Raw genomic sequence first — 15,960 nt, 5'->3', positions numbered from 1 at the left:
CAAGAGGGCAGGGCGGTCTCCTCCCACCTACAAACTCAGGTCTGGAAATCCAGACAGAGAGCCAGCTCGGGAGGGTCTACCCTCTGCCGATTGTCCCTCCCACGAATGCTGCTTGTTTTCCAGAGTCCACTGTCCTGCGCACTGTGGAGACGAGCCGTCCTACTGGGCCCCGGTGGTTGGCAGCAACGTCTATGCAGATGTGAGTACTCTGGCCTCATCTGTGGCCTCCTGAGACCTGCTAAGACCTCGGAGTCCCGGCCTGGGTACAGAAGCCAGCGCCTCACCCCAGTGCCTGCAGTGAAATCTAGACTGTGGCTTCTGCAAGCAGCACCCCTTCTCCACGTCTGTGGAGGTGCCCCCCGCCCCACCCCGAGGCACAGGCGGGCCCGTGGATTCGTCCCTCCCGGAGGGTTTTCTGGCTTCGTGTGCTCTGTGTCCCCAGCGTCTCATGATCCCTCCCTCTTCTGCTGTCACGGAAACGGTCCACGCCCTTGCTGCTTTTCCTTCTGCTCTGCACGCGCTTAGCTGAAAACACAGTCCCCACCCGAGGCTTGCTCGTGACCCCCATTCCTGCTTTGGAGGCTCCTTCCGTCTCCCTCCTAACTCCAGCCAGAAGCTCTGACCTGACTTCTCCCAAGTGGATGCCCTAGAACTCGCCCAGAGCTGGGGACGTGGCCACCCAGAGACCTGAACATGGTCCCAGCTCTCCTGCCAACAGGCTGTGTGACCTTGCCAATTTGTTCACCCCTCTGTGGAATGGTCCGGAGCTGGGTTTGTAGTCCAGGGAGCCCTCTGGATCTGGATCCCATGACTGGGTCAGATGCTGGTCTCCAGCTAACATCTCACTCAGCTTTTCCTGATCTTCGTGGAGGCACCCTCCCTCCCGGCCCCCGCCTCCGTCCTGCCTCCATCTGCCTCCAATTGTTCCAGATTCCTGTAAATGTGAGGTTGCTTAGCTCTGTAAGGTCAAGGCAACCTTCATGACTAAGCTTTTCTCCCTCCTCTTTTCTCTTTCCTCTTTAAATCAGCTTTTTTCCTTCTTGAAATCTGTTCAGCTAAAATGGAGTTCTAAAAGTTAGGAACAAGGAACCAGTTAATGTGTAGCAATTGTTATACTAAATGCTGTGTTGCTATTAAGAGACAGAGATAGTGGTTTTAAAATGATTTTAAAATAGATGGATGGGCAAAGCTGTTTCACCCAAATACAAACAAAAGAAGCAGGAGTGGCCATGTCACCCGCTGACACAGTGGATTTTAAACTTACGTACATCAAATTGGACAAAGCGATTCCTGTGTCATCACAGGGCAAGTGCAGTTTGTGAAGTGGTAAGAAATCAAATCTGCACACATCAAACAACTTAACAGCTAAACACATGAAGCAAAGAAAGGAATAGAAAAATGCAGGGGAAAGTTGATGGCTGAAACATAAACTGCTTTTTATTCGACACCTGCTATGTGTTAGGTCCCTTAGAAACACCATCTGTCCCCATTTTACAGAGGGGAAAACAAGGCTCGGATAACCTTCCCCAGATGACAGCGAGCACGTGGCCCAGGCTAGACGCAGGACGCACCTGCTCTGCCTGCCCGAGCTCACCTGCGCCGCGGTCATGCTGGCTGTGACAGGGTGTGGCTGGAAACCCAAGTGTGGTCTGGACGTGTTCACTCGGGTTGAGCTTCAGGCTGCAGGCTCCCGACGGGGCTGGCACCCCGCTCCGTTTGTTGAAGGGATAAATAAATGAAGGTGCTCCTGCCCGGGAGTCGGTACCCACAAAGCTCTTAAGGACAAGAAAGTCCGAGAGAGCACGGGAGGTAGAAGGTGGGCGGATCCTCCGTCACAGAAGCTCTCTGCTGGCCTCGGTTTCTAGGTCAGTCTGAATTCTGGGAAGTGAGGCTTCTGGAAATGTCTGTTTAGCTAAGAGATTTATTTTGGGAGAGCCAGCCCCAGCCCTGCCAGGGCCTTATAGTGCCCACAGTCCTGCCCGTTCACCAGAAGAGCCGCTCCTGGCCGCCCCGGCCTTGTGGTGGGAGCAGGCAGAGGCGTCCGGGCGTGGCCTAGAGAGCGGAGCCTGGGTCCAGGCCCAGTGAGCCAGCTGGACAGATGTTCCCCGGTGTGGGACACTGGGCCAGCCTCCTGCACCTCGTTCTCCCGGCCGTCCCCACTGCCCCTTGCTGCCTGGGAAGTTGCCGTACGGCCACATCCCAGGCCCCTGCAGCCCCTGGGCTGGTGGTCCAGTGGAGCCAGAGCCTCTGCGTTGCCGGCAGGTCCCCGGTGGCACGGGTGCCCGGGCTGTGAGATGCTCAGGGCAGGCCCCTCTGCAGATGCTCCCGAGAGCTACCGTGCTGGTCTGCTGCCCAGAGGCAGGAGCTCTGGGGTGGACGCGGCCACCAGGGCTCAGCCGTGGGGCCTGGGGCGGACGTGGTTTGGGGAGGTAGTGAGTGTCCAGTGTTGGCGCACATCAGGCCCAGGAAGGAGGGGAGCCCTGGCCTTCACAGGTGCCTGGCAGGGGAGAGGCGTGGCGGGAGGGAGCTGAGTGGCCCCGAAGGGCAGAGCCGCCAGGGAGCTGAGCCCTGAGCGGTGGCCTTGCCTGCTCCGTGAGGTGCGACCAGAGGTCACCTGCACCTGTGCTGGCCTGGCGCCTGCCGGGTGCCCCAAGGTGCTCTGTGCAGATGTCGTCCAACTTCCCCAACCACAGTTCCGAGCAGCCCCTCCTCCCGTCACCGATCTCAGCACCTGGTTATGTGCTTCATAGCTGAGGTGACAGCTCGTGTGTTCACCCCTCTCCTCTCTCAACTCCTTGAAAGTGGGGTCTTCTTTTGTTCCCTGCTGGATCCGCCCGTGCTGGGGATGGCACCTCACAGGGCTCAGAAACCCACTGCTGAACACACAGAGGAACAGTGTTCCTTTCCTTGCCGTCTGTGGCACTGGGCATGGACCTGGCCTTTCCCGGGCTAGGCGGTTCCTCCATACTGACCACCCCAGCCTGTTGCCCTAGTGAACGGATGAGGCCAGGCCACAGAGACCCCTGAGGAGTCCAGGTCGCGCGGCGCACCTCCAGGCCATGTTGGTCCCACCCACAGGGTGCTCGGCCCTGACGTGCTGGGCTCTGACCCATCTCCCTGTGCCCACAGACGTCCAGCATCTGTAGGACGGCCGTGCATGCCGGCGCCATCAGGGACGACAGCGGCGGGTACGTGGACGTGATGCCTGTGGACAAGAAGAAGGCCTTTGCGGGCTCACTCAGGAACGGGGTGCAGTCGGAAAGGTAGGCTGGGCTCCGGGGCTTGCAGCGGAGCGTGGGTGGGCCGCGTTCATTCCGCACACAGCCCCGTGAGCGACTCTTTGTCTCCCTTCCTTTCCTGTCCCAAGATCTGTTTTTCTATTTCCAATGCGTGTTTTTGCAGAATATCTAGAATATCTAGAAGCATCAGATAAGCCAAAGGAAAACAAAACCCTGTCCCTCGCTGTCACCTGGGAACAGAGCTGTGGGTGTGGAGCCTTCTGTCCGAGTGCGCACGTCCGTCTGCCCTGTTCCCACTGGACAGATGGGATCAGTGTGGTTACGGAACAGTTGTGGAAACCTGCGTGGAACGCGGCGCGTGGTTTCGTAAGCGCAGCGGGCGCCTTGTGCCCCGGGCTGCCCTGCTCCTCCCCAGCGCCGGGCACGCCTCTGTGTCTCTGGGCCTCCCTGTCCTCCCCTGTGAGGCCGAACCACGGCAGTCCCGACCTCCTCGGCCGGCTGGCCCCTTTGAGCCGGGCCTGTCCAGGGCCGGAGGGGAGATGGGCTCTGGCAATGAGCCCTCTGAGTGCCCGCCCGCCTGAGCGTGCGGTGACTCTGCCGCCAGCCCGGGTGCTGAGTCCACAGCTCCGCCTGCGCAGTGGGGTTTGGGCAAAGCTTAAGGAAGGGAAATTCCACTGAGTGAGCGGAGGGAAGCAAGGCAGCTGATGAGGTGGAATTTCCTGGCCACGCTGGAAAGGAGTCCCAGGACGCCCGTTGACTGAGCGCTTTGTGTCCCCGTTAAGAGCACACAGCCTCCTGAGTTGGGGTGGCTGGGTTGTTCCCTCTGCCACCACCCGAGCACAGCTCCACCAGCTGCTCCAGGACCCCAAGTGTGGCCTGCGGAAGGGGAAGGGAGGTGGTCCCGGAGAGCGGGCCTCCCCCCGACCTGGGTACCCCGTAAGGCCGCATCCCCGCGGTCTCCAGGGCCTTCCCCTGTGGGGGTGGCCGAAGCTGCCACACAGCAAGACCTGAGTCATTTCCTGCAGGCTCCCCGGAGTCGGGACCCTGCTCCTTCCTCCCCAACCTACAGCCTCCGTCCTGCGTCCTGTGGCTGGAACCTGAGGCTGTTAAGCTAACTGGCTCTCCTGTGCCTCCCTGTCCTCGCCCCCACGGGTGTAGCAAGGCTGCGGGTCTCCTGGGGGGGTCCGCAGACCAGCGGCCTCCAGATCAGCTGAATGTGTCAGAAAGCGCATTCCTGGGTCACCTGCCTGGCATGGCCCAGCAGACTGTCACACACACCTGAGGCCCACCCTGGGCTGTAAGAACCGTGTGAAGGTGACCACGTGCCTGGCATAGAGTCAGCACTGCCCACAGCCCCGTCTCCATGGCTCCACGCCCACGGATCCCACCAACCACGGGGCAGAAACATCAGAGCAGAAAGCCGGTCCGCCCTGAACGTGTGCAGACTGTTCCCCAAGCAGCGCGCTGCACCGCCGTCCAGGTGACGTGCAGACGCTCCACAGCGGGCAGAGGGCGCGCCCGGGATACCTGGATCCTACGTAAGGGGCTTGAGCAACCTCAGGTCAGGGTGCCCCCCGAGGTCCCAGAGCCAGTTACCCACAAGTTCCAGGGATGGTCCGTGAGTCAGATGTTTCACCACGGAGACTCCTCCATCGCCGCATGGGGGCCACACCTGTGATCCCAGCTCCACGGGAGGCCGAGGCAGGAGGATCTCAAGCTCCAGACCAGCCTGGGCCACTCAGTGAGACCCTGTCTCAACATAAATCGGTTTTTGGAAAGAAAGAGCTGGGCTAGGCCGAGAGAGAAGCACCCTGGGCTCCAGCCGGTGCTGGCATCCGTCACACACTGCTCTGGAGCACCCGGCCAGGCCTGGGCCCCAGGAACCTGTAGCCCAGGAGAGACGCGCCCCGGGCCACACGTGCCAGGCTGGAGGCACGTGGCAAGGGGCACCTGGGGCCCTGCTCTGCGCCTCGCCCACCGGGCCCCTTGGTCAGGGCTCCCTGGGCCTGGTCCCTGGCCCTGCTCTGTCAGGTGGTCACCCTGAGACAGTCGGAGAAAGCCTGCCACAGGCCGGGGGCCCTGCTGCCGTGACGCGGCCCGGGGTCTGTGTGGAGCCTGGAGGCGCAGGGTCCTCTCGCGTGGGGTGCGGTGGCTCCCTCTGAGACCCGGCCTGCGTGCCTTCCCCCGGGACCAGGAGTAGAGGACTCGCGGACTCTGGCGGGTGCCCCGCGTCGCCCTGGCAGCACCTGCTCGTCTGCGCAGGCAACCTCCTCCCGGGAGCCTCGGCCTCGTGGGGCTGTGTCCCATGGGGGACAGGCAGCACCGAGGTGAGGCCCCGTCTCAGGCCCAGCATCACCGTCGGGGATGGATGCTGCGGGAGATGAGAGCTCAACGAGTCCAGTGTACTGACCAGGGACCCTGGTGACTAGGCTCCAGCAGAGAGGTCTGCAGAGATGCCTCTGTGGCCATGTCCTGTCCTTCCCTGAGTCGATGGGGCCTCGGCCCCCTTGTCCTGCAGAGCAGTGAGGCCCAGGGGCCTCCCCAGCCCATCCCCACCTGGGATGTGGGGACCTATTTTGGAGCCAGAGGGTGGCTTTGGCCCTGATGGCTGCTGAGACCCTGGCAGGATCACACAGGTCCCAAGGGAGATAGGGCGTGGGATGTGCTGTGACCAGTGTGACAAATAGCATTTTAAATTTACGGAACCCTTCAATCAAGCACACAAGCCCGCAGGTGCTCCCGAGAGGAACTGGCTCGCAGGCCGAGGCTGGCTGGCTTCAGGGCGTGGGTTTCACAATGGTCCTTTGAGAAGAGGGTTTCCTGGAAGTTATGAAAGGCGCCGTGCGGTGGGGGAACCACCTTCTCGGAGAGGACGGAAGAGGGATCTGGAGGGGCCGAGACTCTGGACCCTGCTGGCCTTGTCTCCTTGGGGAAGAAGCTGGCCTTCCAGATGCACGTCACCTGAGCCTTTTCTTAGACCAGGACCGTGTTTTGACAGATTTCCCAGGAGATTGGGAAACACAGCAACAGTGACGGCGTTCCCAGTCCCTCGGTCTTTAAAACGTCCCCGGAGTGCAGAGGTGTACACGGCGGGGCTTTGGTCTGACTAGTGCATTCACTCAACATTGCGGGCAGCCCCTCTGTGCCAGGGGCCGGGGACACAGCAGGGAACAGAAGGGACAGAAGCGCCCATCTTCAAAGGGCTGGTGTCCACGGTGCAGGGCCAACAGGCGCGAACTGCGAGCCACACGCTGGATTCCACGGTTCCTCGGGACCCTGGCGAGCACGGCAGCAGGGAAGAGCTCGGGTAGGTGGTCCCCTTCGCCTCTCCATCAGCTCCATCTGCCATCCCGAGAGGACTCGCCAGTGAGGAGTCGGCGTCTTTCTCTGTAGCGGCTGGAGACCTGGTCTGTCCACACCTTGGTTCAGCAGCCACCATCACTGGTGGGCAGGCTCGCTCTGCGCATCTCAGGGACCGGACAACTCAGATCTGCTTCTAGGGATGAGAGAGGCAAAAGTCACTGACCCCGTTCCGGGTCCGATGGGCTCCCACGTTCGGTAGCTGGTCTCCAGTCTCCCCGTCTACGCCCAGCAGTGCATCCGATCCCCAGGGGCCCTGAAGGCTGGGCTGTCACTGTCCACACCTTGTTAGAAAGAAAAGGGAAGGCCAGGCACAGAGGCGCATGCCTGTAACCCCAGCAGCTCGTGAGGCTGAGGCAGGAGGATCGCAAGTTCAAAGCCAGCCTCAGCAAAGGCCAGGAGCTAAGCAACTCAGTGAGACCCTGTCTTTCTCTACATAAAAAATACCAAAAAACAGGGCTGAGGATGTGTCTCAGTGGTTGAGTGCCCCTGAGATCAATCCCAGGTGCCCCCCACCCCCAAAAAAAAGAAGAAAGGAAAGGGAGGAAAAGTGGTTAAGCAACTTGCCCAAGGGCAGCCGGCCGGCAAGGGCAGAGCTGGGCTTGGCCCAGCTGTCCAGAGCTCTGGGCTCTGGACCCTGCTTCCTCCTGCCAGACCCCTCCCAGGGGGAGCCCAGGCCGCCTGGGTGCCGCTGCACACGCTTCTGTCTTTACAAATACTCATCATACAGGAAAGCTGTGCTGTTATTTAAATAATCGGGCTGGAAAGTAGAAACCAGAGTCCCCTGCAGCCCCCGGCCTCTGTTAACTGCTCGTTTATAGCTTGTCCTGAACTTTTGGAGCCGTGCACACCTAAAAATCAAAACAGAGCTCGTGAGCTACGCCATTCTGAAACTTCCTTTCCCTCAAAACAGTGCATCCACGTGTGAGCTGAGAGCTCGGCGGCTCCCTGGGCAGGTGACTGTAGGCTCACTCGTTGGTCCTCGCTGCGTGTGGGCATGTCCTCACCTGGACAGGATGAGGTCCAGGCCCGGGGTGTGGGACTGTGCAGCTCCCACCTGCTGAGCTCCTGCTCCATGCCAGTCCCTGTCCCAGGCCCTCTGGAGAAGCTGGCTCTGTTCACGTCCCTGAGGAGTGATGAGCACTTTCATGAACAAACCCAGTTTACAGACGTGGAAACTGAGGCTCAGAGAAAGGTTCACCAAGGTCCCGCCAACGGGCTCTGTGGCCGTTCTGCTGACTCTTGTGTTTCTGATCAGCAGAGGCACAAGACTTTCGGAGAACAGGGTTGGATGTGCCAGGCTCTGCTGTGCTTGTGCAGGCCACGTGTGGGTGCCTGCAGGCTTGTCCCTGACGTTGCTTAATAATGAGAGAAATCGCTCCCCAGGAGGCCTGGCGGTCCTCTTCTCCCCTTCCACACTGGCCACGGGCAGTGGCCCCTCCAGGACGCCCAGACCTCTCCTGGGAGAGCCACACCCCTCTGCACCTGCTGTCCTCCGCCTCTCGCAGTCTGCCGTGGGCCCAGGGGCCAGCTCTTCCCTGAGTAGGACTGGGCCCTGCGGGGAGGAAGCCAGTGTCCGGGCTGCTCTCTGCAGGGGCCCCGGGCTTCGCAGCCTCCGGCCCACCGACTCCCAGACAGCTCGACACCCACACCCAGCACAACGCCACGGACACTCTGGTGTTTCCTTTGTGATTTCTGTTTACACACGAGCACTTGTTCCAGGGAGGGATCACACCCTTGGCGGTCCAAGCCCGACTGCCATCTCTGTGGTGAGCGGCATCCCGCGCATGGACCACCAACAGGTCGTTTGTCTTTTACTGTGATAAACAAACCACAGAGAACATCTTGCACAAGCACGAGCACTTCCTGCCACTCTCCTGAGCCAACTCCCCTTTAGCGGAAAGGCCCAGCCTCTGAGCATCTCCTGTGTCACGTGCACACCTCCAGCGTGACCCCGTTAATGGCTTTCTGCTGCACGAGGAACGAAGTCCACCCCTTACCATGGGAGGCCACACCTGCTCCGGCCCCTGCCCACGTCTCTGGCGGTGCCTGACCGCTGCTCCTCCAGCTCACCACCTTCGCTTACTCCTGGGACACATGGAGACCATTCCTGCCCCAGGGCCTTGGCACCTGCTCTAATCCAATTCTGGGCCCCCTCAGCTCCTGTTTGAGCTGGGCTGGGTCCCCTGGTCATGTGGTCATGTCGCCTTCCTGGGACGCTTCCTCCTGCCTGAGCGTTCCCACTGCGGTTGCCCCCCCGCCCCCCAGCTGCTCTCCGCTGTCGCCCCCAGACTCCCTGGACTGTTTGCTACACATATTTAGCTGCTTTTCTCCCCTCCCCAGACCATGGGCTCCATGACGGCACGAACCCGGCGGTCCTGCCGACCCTACCTCCCTGGCACTGAGTGCAGCACCTGGCACTCAGTAGGTTCTCAGTAACTGCTGGTTAAATGACCGGCAAACTGCCGAGTCCAGAGGGGTGGAAGGCGTCCGAACGCCTTTATGAAACAGTCAGTAGCTCTCGAGGGCCGCGCGGCATCCTCTGCCTGAACGAGCCGTACCGCTTGCCTTCCTCTCAGATGCACCCGGGTGCTGAAGGTGACCCAGAGAGTCGGGGGGCTGGCCAACGGGGCAGGCTGGGCAGGAAGGCCGTGACCATCAGACCAGGCCTTCCATCGAGCATGGCCATCCCACCCACACCAAACAGCATTCGGCCGCCAGCCCAGGCCCAGATGCCTCCCTGGGGCCGTGGAGGGGACCCGCCAGACGCCCTGGGTGGCCGTGTGAGGGCGCACTGCCCCCTACTCTGCCTCCAAGGTGATCGGGCGTTTCAGGGGACGTCAGGTGGGTCCAGGCCAGGTGGGCCTCGGAGTGGACGGCAGCCTGAATAAGAACCCTGCCGCATCCACGCACCCCTGGCCCCCCGGGAACTGGGGGGACGCTGGCAGCTTTCCCAGCATGGCTGTCCTGCAGGCGGAGGCACCAGGCAGCTGGTGGTTCTGGTGGCTCCGGTGGCTCTCCAGGACGCTTCACTGGGCAGAGAAGCCCAGACCCGAGGAAGCCGTGAAGTCTGAGATTCCCAGGAACCAGCAGGGCAGCCAGGGCCCAGCCTGCCGTCCCACGCCGGCACTGCCTCTCGACAAGGGGAGCTGCTGGCCGCGGAGGCCCTGTGAGCTCGAGGCCCGCCGCGTCTTGGCTCTCAGCCCTCCTGCCAAGCACTCCCTTCCGACCCACACTTCCGAGGCTCCGTCCCAGGGTCGCCAGGAGCGTGGCGCTGCCCAGGAAGACAGAAAAACAACCAGGAACTCCAAGCAGCTGGTCTTGAGGACTCGGTCTCCACGAGGCTCCCCAGAGTCCCGGCCATCTGTGGAGTCCAGGCATCGAGGCCAGTCTGGGTCTCTCATCCCCAGCGGGGCCCCAGAGGAAACTGTGCTGCTCATCAGTCACGACCGGGACGTTCATCTTCTGCTCACATTCAATTGTTATCAGGCAAGTGCGAGTTACAGCTGTCTGGATGCCCTTCCCGGCCCTTGCCTGGCCAAGGACAGTGCTGGTGGTGTCCTGGGCTGGCTGCTCACAGGCCGAAGGGCCGCCTCACAAGCCTGCCCGGGGCTGTCAGCTCTGTGGCTCTCGGGGAGCCGTTTGGCAGCACCCTGCGCTGACCCAGCAGTCCACGCCAGGGGCTTGTCCTTAAGACACACGTAAGACGCCAAAAGTGCCCTGGACAGGGAGGCCCTTGTTCGCCAAGCTCGTGATTAACAAGAGCTGGACACCACAGACGGCGTCCAGGCCGAGAGGCCGTGGCCCAGAGAGCACTGTGTCGGGGCAGCAGACCCAGGCGGCTCTCCGTGCACAGAGGACGGCGTGCCAAAGCACAGGAAGCAGCAGGCGCCAGAGCAGGCAGGGCGTCCGGGTCGGCCGCGCACGTGCACGCGGGGTGAAGATGGGCAAGGAAACGCGAGATTGTTCACAAATGCACCGGGGCCTCTGAAGCAGGGGCAGGGCAGCCAGGCCTCTCCTGCTCCGGTTCAATTGTGCTATAGAAAAGGCACCAGCCGCACCAGCCGCGTGCGCCTGCCCACGGTGAAGCTGGGCCTCCCCCGCACGCCGAGCGGAAAACTGACTCAGTGGCCCAAAGGAAGGGCCACAGCGGGGCTGGAGAGCACAGAGCTCTTAGAAGGCCAGTCCCCATCCTCGTGGCCCCGAGGCTGGTGGCGACCTCAGGTTTCATGTCAGTCACATCATCTGCAAGTCACCAAGTTGACAACCTGGACCTCATCACGATTTAAACCTTTGAACCTTTCTAACAGGCAGCGTTGACAACGTGACAGGCAGGACACAGACGGGACGTTCTTGCCAACTGCGTCCGACGAGGGTCTTCCTGTGTGCACACCACCCTGCATGAACTCCGACCCCTGGTGTCAGCAAGGGCCCGGGGGAGCTGGAAACCACCGAGGAGAGGTTTCGCCCGTGGGTGCACCGGCGGCTGATCAGTCCACACCGGAAAGGTCGTTAGCAAAACTCAAATTCAAACCACAAAGAGAGGCCACCGCACACCCACCAGCATGGCCACCAGACAGACAGGAGCCAGCGCTGGTGGGGACGCACCTGGTGCAGCTGCTGCACAGTCCGCTGGGGTTTTAAGAAACTCACGAGCCAGCAGCCCCGCTCGTCCATGAATTCCCCAAAGAGAGGAGCACGCCTGTCATCCACCGAGAAGGTCACGCACAAATGCTCCTTGCCATACTATGCACAGCAGCCAGAAAGGGGAAGAAATCCAAATGTCCAGCCGGGTGCAGAGGCTCATGCCTGTAATCCCAGCGACTCAGGAGACTGAGGCAGGAGGATCCCAAGTTCAAAGCCAGCCTCAGCAACTTAGTGAGACCCTGTCTCAAAATAAAAAATTAAAGGAGCTGGAAATACGGCTTAGTGGTAGAGCACCCCTGGGTTCATCCCTGGTACCAAAAAATAAAAAATAAAAGTTCAGATGTCCATCAGCTAAGGAATGGGCCCCAAGATGTGGCCCCCCTGCAATGGAGTCGTCCTCGGCCATAAAAGGAGTGGGGTTCTGATCCTGCTGCAGCGTGCAGGCAGACCCTGGCGCCACGCTGTGTGAAGAAGCAGAGGTGAAAGAACCCCGTGTGACTCCACCACACGGCCCCACAGAAGGGGCCGTGGGGCAACAGGAGGGGCTCTCAGAGCAACTGAAACGATCTGAACTCGATCGTGCAGCGAGTGCCGGACCCGTCTGGTCTTTGAAACCCGCCGAGCCCTGCACTGCCCAAGCTGACTCGCTGTGCGCTGTGCTGCCGTAAAGCCGGTCAGCTGCAGGGCGCAGCTCCGGCCTCAGAGTTTGGGTTGGCCGTATGACCTTGGGTTGGCAGCATTACTTCTTGGTGCCTGTGTCTCTTCTCTGGGGAGCAGGGACCTAGGACAGCCCTCCCCAGGAGGAAGGAGGCCCAGGGGTACCAGGTGGAGATCCCAGTGTTCCAGAGCCCTGTGTGTTCTGGCCCCATCTAGAACCTGTCCTCCAGGTGGCCATGATCTGGTGGGAGGTGTGGCCAACACCAAGTGGTGGTCCTGGAGGGTGGGCGCAGCTCAGCAGGTGGGGCCAGAGCCTCCCGTTGGGCTAAGGCGCTTCCCAGCCCTGACCTAGATTCAGACTGGGCTCGTCTGCAGAGGAAGCAGTGCCTGCCAGGTCCCTGACTCACCCCAGGCCGCGGGGGCGTCTCCGTCCCTCGGCGGGGCTGCCCACAGGGCCCAGCGCTCCTGCCTGCCCTGCTCCCTCAGTAACAGCCTCTCCTTCTCTTGCAGCCTGAGCGCGCCCGGGGATGGGAAGGCCTTCCGGATCTTCGCAGTCAGGCAGTGAGCGCAGCACCGAGACGGGCGTCCTCAGGAGGGCTTCGGGATTTTGCTTTGGTTTTGATTCTGTCATTTGGGGTGGGTGGGTGGGGACACAGAGTCGGGAGCCTCCTGTGAGTGGTGTTCAGTGCCGTACCCTCCGTGGCCTTGGCCAGGGTGAAGTCCAGCCCTGCCCCCTGGAGCAAGGGCATCCTCAGGGCCATTGCTCAGCGGCCAGGCCTGGGGCCTCCTCCTGGGTGCCCTCTGCCCTCTCCAAGGGGACAGTTGCCAAGGTGCTCCTGGCCACAGGTTCTTTTGTGGGTGGAGGGGGAGGATGCAAACCCTTTAGAGAGACGGAGGCGCCTGGGGCGTGGCAGGCCAGGGAGAGCTCGGGAAGTGGGGTATAAAGTAGTTATTTAAAAATAAACAGCCACAGTCCGTCCGTACCAATGGAGAAAACATGGGTTTAGTGTTTGCTGGTCAGACAAACGCGCTGAACGAGAGGCGGCAGCCAGAGCCCGCGGTCCCACCGGGCGTGCGTGTGGCCGAGTGCTCGGCAGTGCTGGTGACTAGAGTTCAGCGGCTCCAGAGTTCGCCTGTGTCCGTCACTGCTTCGTCCCTGTGGCCCGTCTGTTTCCCGCTGTGACTTTGGTCTCATTGAGGACTGATGAACCAGGACTTTCCCGCGTGCAGCCTGACGCCCACCCCGCTGGCCTCGGGGTTCTCGCTCACGGCCCACTGTCTGAGGGCTGCCCCCTCGGCTCCCAGCCTGGGCGCCGCTTGTTAAGTGCCCGTGCGATGTGCCAGCCCCTGCTTCGCTGACCCGTTTTTGAGCAGTGGGAGGAAGTTCCTGGGCACCTTCCTTGCCGAGGTTAGTGGCTCCGCCTGTGGTCACCCGGCGGCCAGGCGGTGTAGCAGCAGATATGGCAGCCTGGACGCACCTCCTTTCCTGTTTTTGTGAGTGCGTCCTGCCAGAGGTCCCGAGGCCCCGGGAGCATGGTGCTCGCTGGTCTCCCTCCCTTGTAAAAGGTCTTCATATACCAGACCAGAAACCCCAGGTGAAATGAAATACCCTTTAGTAAACAGCGTCCCTCAGCGAAGGCGGAGTCCCACCTCCAGCCAAGGCCAGCCAGTACTCCACTTGGGTGAGCCCTGGTTTCAAATCCGATCCCTCTCCAGCAAAACCTCGCTTAGGCAAAAGAACAAGCAGAGAGTAAGCAGGAGAGCTAAGCCAGTCTGGCCATGGAGCTCTACCTGGGCACCCAGGGTGGTGCCTTCTCTGTTCCCTAATTAATTCAGAAATTGAAGGTTGAAGCCTTTTTTAAAAAAAAAAAACTTAGAGAATTTGTAAAAAGCAATTGAACTCTTGGCTCGACTGAGCGGAACTCAGCAGGCTGTCTCTCTCTGCGCTGTGGCCGCCATGACCCATAAGTACCAACCCTCCCGCCCCACGCAGCACAGCGAGAGGAGTTGTTCAGCCTGCTGGGTAGCGAGGCTAGATCCCACCAGACAACTGGGGACCTCAGCATGCAAGGTGCCCCCTGCCCACTCTGGCTGTGGCCGGGTCACTGCTGCAGGGACAGGGAGATCGCTGGGGGTCAGGGCTCCTCCGTGGGTCGTGGAATCAGTGGAGGGTCCGGGGGTCCAGCTGGCTTACCTCTGGGGTATTCAGGCATGGGAGCCGAGGCGTCCAGTGTGAGTTGGCCCCATTGCTTAGGAACACAGCTGCGGTTCCTTCCTGCCTCCTCTGCCAGCCTCCAACAGGAGGCCAAGGTCCCACCAGAGCCACGCCCGGCAGCTTCTTCCCCATGACCATTTTGAAACTGGAACCATTTTTTCCCCCAGAAAATGGAAATAAGACGCTAGTGCTCCGCCCCTGTGACTGGGGACCACCTCTGACTGCAGCCAGCAGCGCCCAGGGCCTTCAGCACAGCCGTGCTCAGAGACGTGCCCAGCCCAGGGTGTCAGCGGCTCCTGCGCTGCAGACCGTCTGCGTCCGCCCACGCGGGTCTGGGCTGGCTGGTCCCCACAGTATCTGTAGGCTCACCTAGCCCGCAGTTGATGTGTGTGCTTTTTTCTATGAAAAATGATGTATTTTACCACTTCCTGTGTACAGAGTTCATTGTAAGTGTTTTCTGTGCTTTGCGTGAACACGGGCCACTTGGTTGTTGCTTTGTTTCAATAAAACTGGTTGATTTCTAAGATGTCCCCGTGACCACGACGAGTCTGAACGATCTGTGAAATGCACCTTTACGACGTCCTCTCGGTCCCTTGGCTGCTCCCGGTGACAGCTGCCCGGAGGCCGGGTGCCCTGAGCTGTAGTGATGTCATGGAGCCCAGCCGAGACCCGTCCGGGCCTGTGATCTGCCAAAGCGCAGCAGGGCCTGCGGCTGCGTCTCCAAGGCTCCCGGTGGTGCCCAGGTCCCGCTGTGACCGGCTCATGGTCCTTTGTCTTGGTCTCGGTCAGATTCCACAGGCCAGCACCTCGAGCACCGTTTACCTACACAGTTCTGGAGGCTGGCGTCCAGGGTCGCGGTGTCCCCAGGGGCTGGGTCTGCAGAGGGCCACCTCCTCAGCGTGCACGCCCTGGGCTCTCCTCTCTCCTTACGAGGCCTTGTCACGTTGGACGAGGGTTCCGCCCTACGAGCCATTTAACCTTAGCTGCCCCCTTAAAGGCCCACGTCCAGATGCAGTCACCTTGGGGGCGGGGCTCCACGGCGTTTGGAGGGAGCACAACTGGCCCAGAGCAGAGACCTTCTTCCCAGCCCAGAGGTGGCCCACCTGCCACCTGCCTCCTGCCTCTGAGAGGGGCTTCCTAGCCCGGGACCCCACCGCCAGTCGCCACCCTCCCCAGAACCTTCAGCACTGAAAACTGCCCAGGTGTCTCAGGACAAGGTGACAGAATTCCTCTCAGGGCTGAGCCACAGCACCTGGTGACACCCGCCAGCAGGGGACACTCCAAGGCGGCCTCCGAGCAGGGAGCCAGCCTGGGAGTCCCCTGCCTCTTACCAGCTGGGGGCCTCAGGGGCGCCACCTCGCGGGAGGTTCCCCTGGCTGCAGGCGGGGCCCAGGAGCTGAGCCGTGCGCAGGAGGCATGGGGGCAGGACCACAGCTGGTCTCACTGGCCAGGAGCCCCGCGGCCGAGGACGGGTCAAGCTCTGCTCAGCACCACGGTGGCTCATGTGGCCCCGGCTCAGCATCCCTGGGCCTGGGGATGGATTTCTGGCCGTCTCCTTCTGGGGACAGGCCCCCACGTCCTCTGAGGCTGCAGAGGGGTCCCGGGACCGGTGCTTCCTGGGCTGGTGGCTTTGTTTTGAACGTCTGTCCTCCTTCACATTCTCCAAAGCCTGGCCTAGACCGCCACGGGCTTCAAAGAGCTTTTAGTTGCTTAAAAAACAACGTTGGTTGCCGTGAGCCCAGGTTCTGAAGTAGTGGTGACGTTCCTCTTCCCTGTCCCACCGCCAAGTGGACTCAGCTCCCTCAACAAAACCAGGCACGGCCCTCATGGCAGCCTGGCCAG

General features: G+C 61.2%; 1 protein-coding gene across 3 annotated transcripts in view; it reads left to right on the top strand.

The window, feature by feature from the left end:
• Nucleotides 1–13,825, top strand: part of Crispld2 (cysteine rich secretory protein LCCL domain containing 2) — a 52,468-nt gene extending 38,643 nt beyond the window's left edge. For all 3 annotated transcript variants that reach the window (XM_047528185.1, XM_047528187.1, XM_047528186.1), the window contains exons 13-15: nucleotides 124–199; nucleotides 3,130–3,263; nucleotides 12,414–13,825. In XM_047528185.1, the coding sequence (XP_047384141.1) occupies nucleotides 124–199; nucleotides 3,130–3,263; nucleotides 12,414–12,468 (265 nt within the window). In that variant the 3' untranslated portion in view covers nucleotides 12,469–13,825. The remainder of the gene's footprint in view (nucleotides 1–123; nucleotides 200–3,129; nucleotides 3,264–12,413) is intronic.
• Nucleotides 13,826–15,960: the final 2,135 nt, after the last annotated feature.

Source organism: Sciurus carolinensis, chromosome 16 (genome assembly GCF_902686445.1).
Source record: "Sciurus carolinensis chromosome 16, mSciCar1.2, whole genome shotgun sequence".
Classification (NCBI taxonomy): domain Eukaryota; kingdom Metazoa; phylum Chordata; class Mammalia; order Rodentia; family Sciuridae; genus Sciurus; species Sciurus carolinensis.
The sequence above is the reverse complement of the archived record's forward strand: the minus strand, read 5'-3'. Positions and strand labels throughout refer to the sequence as shown.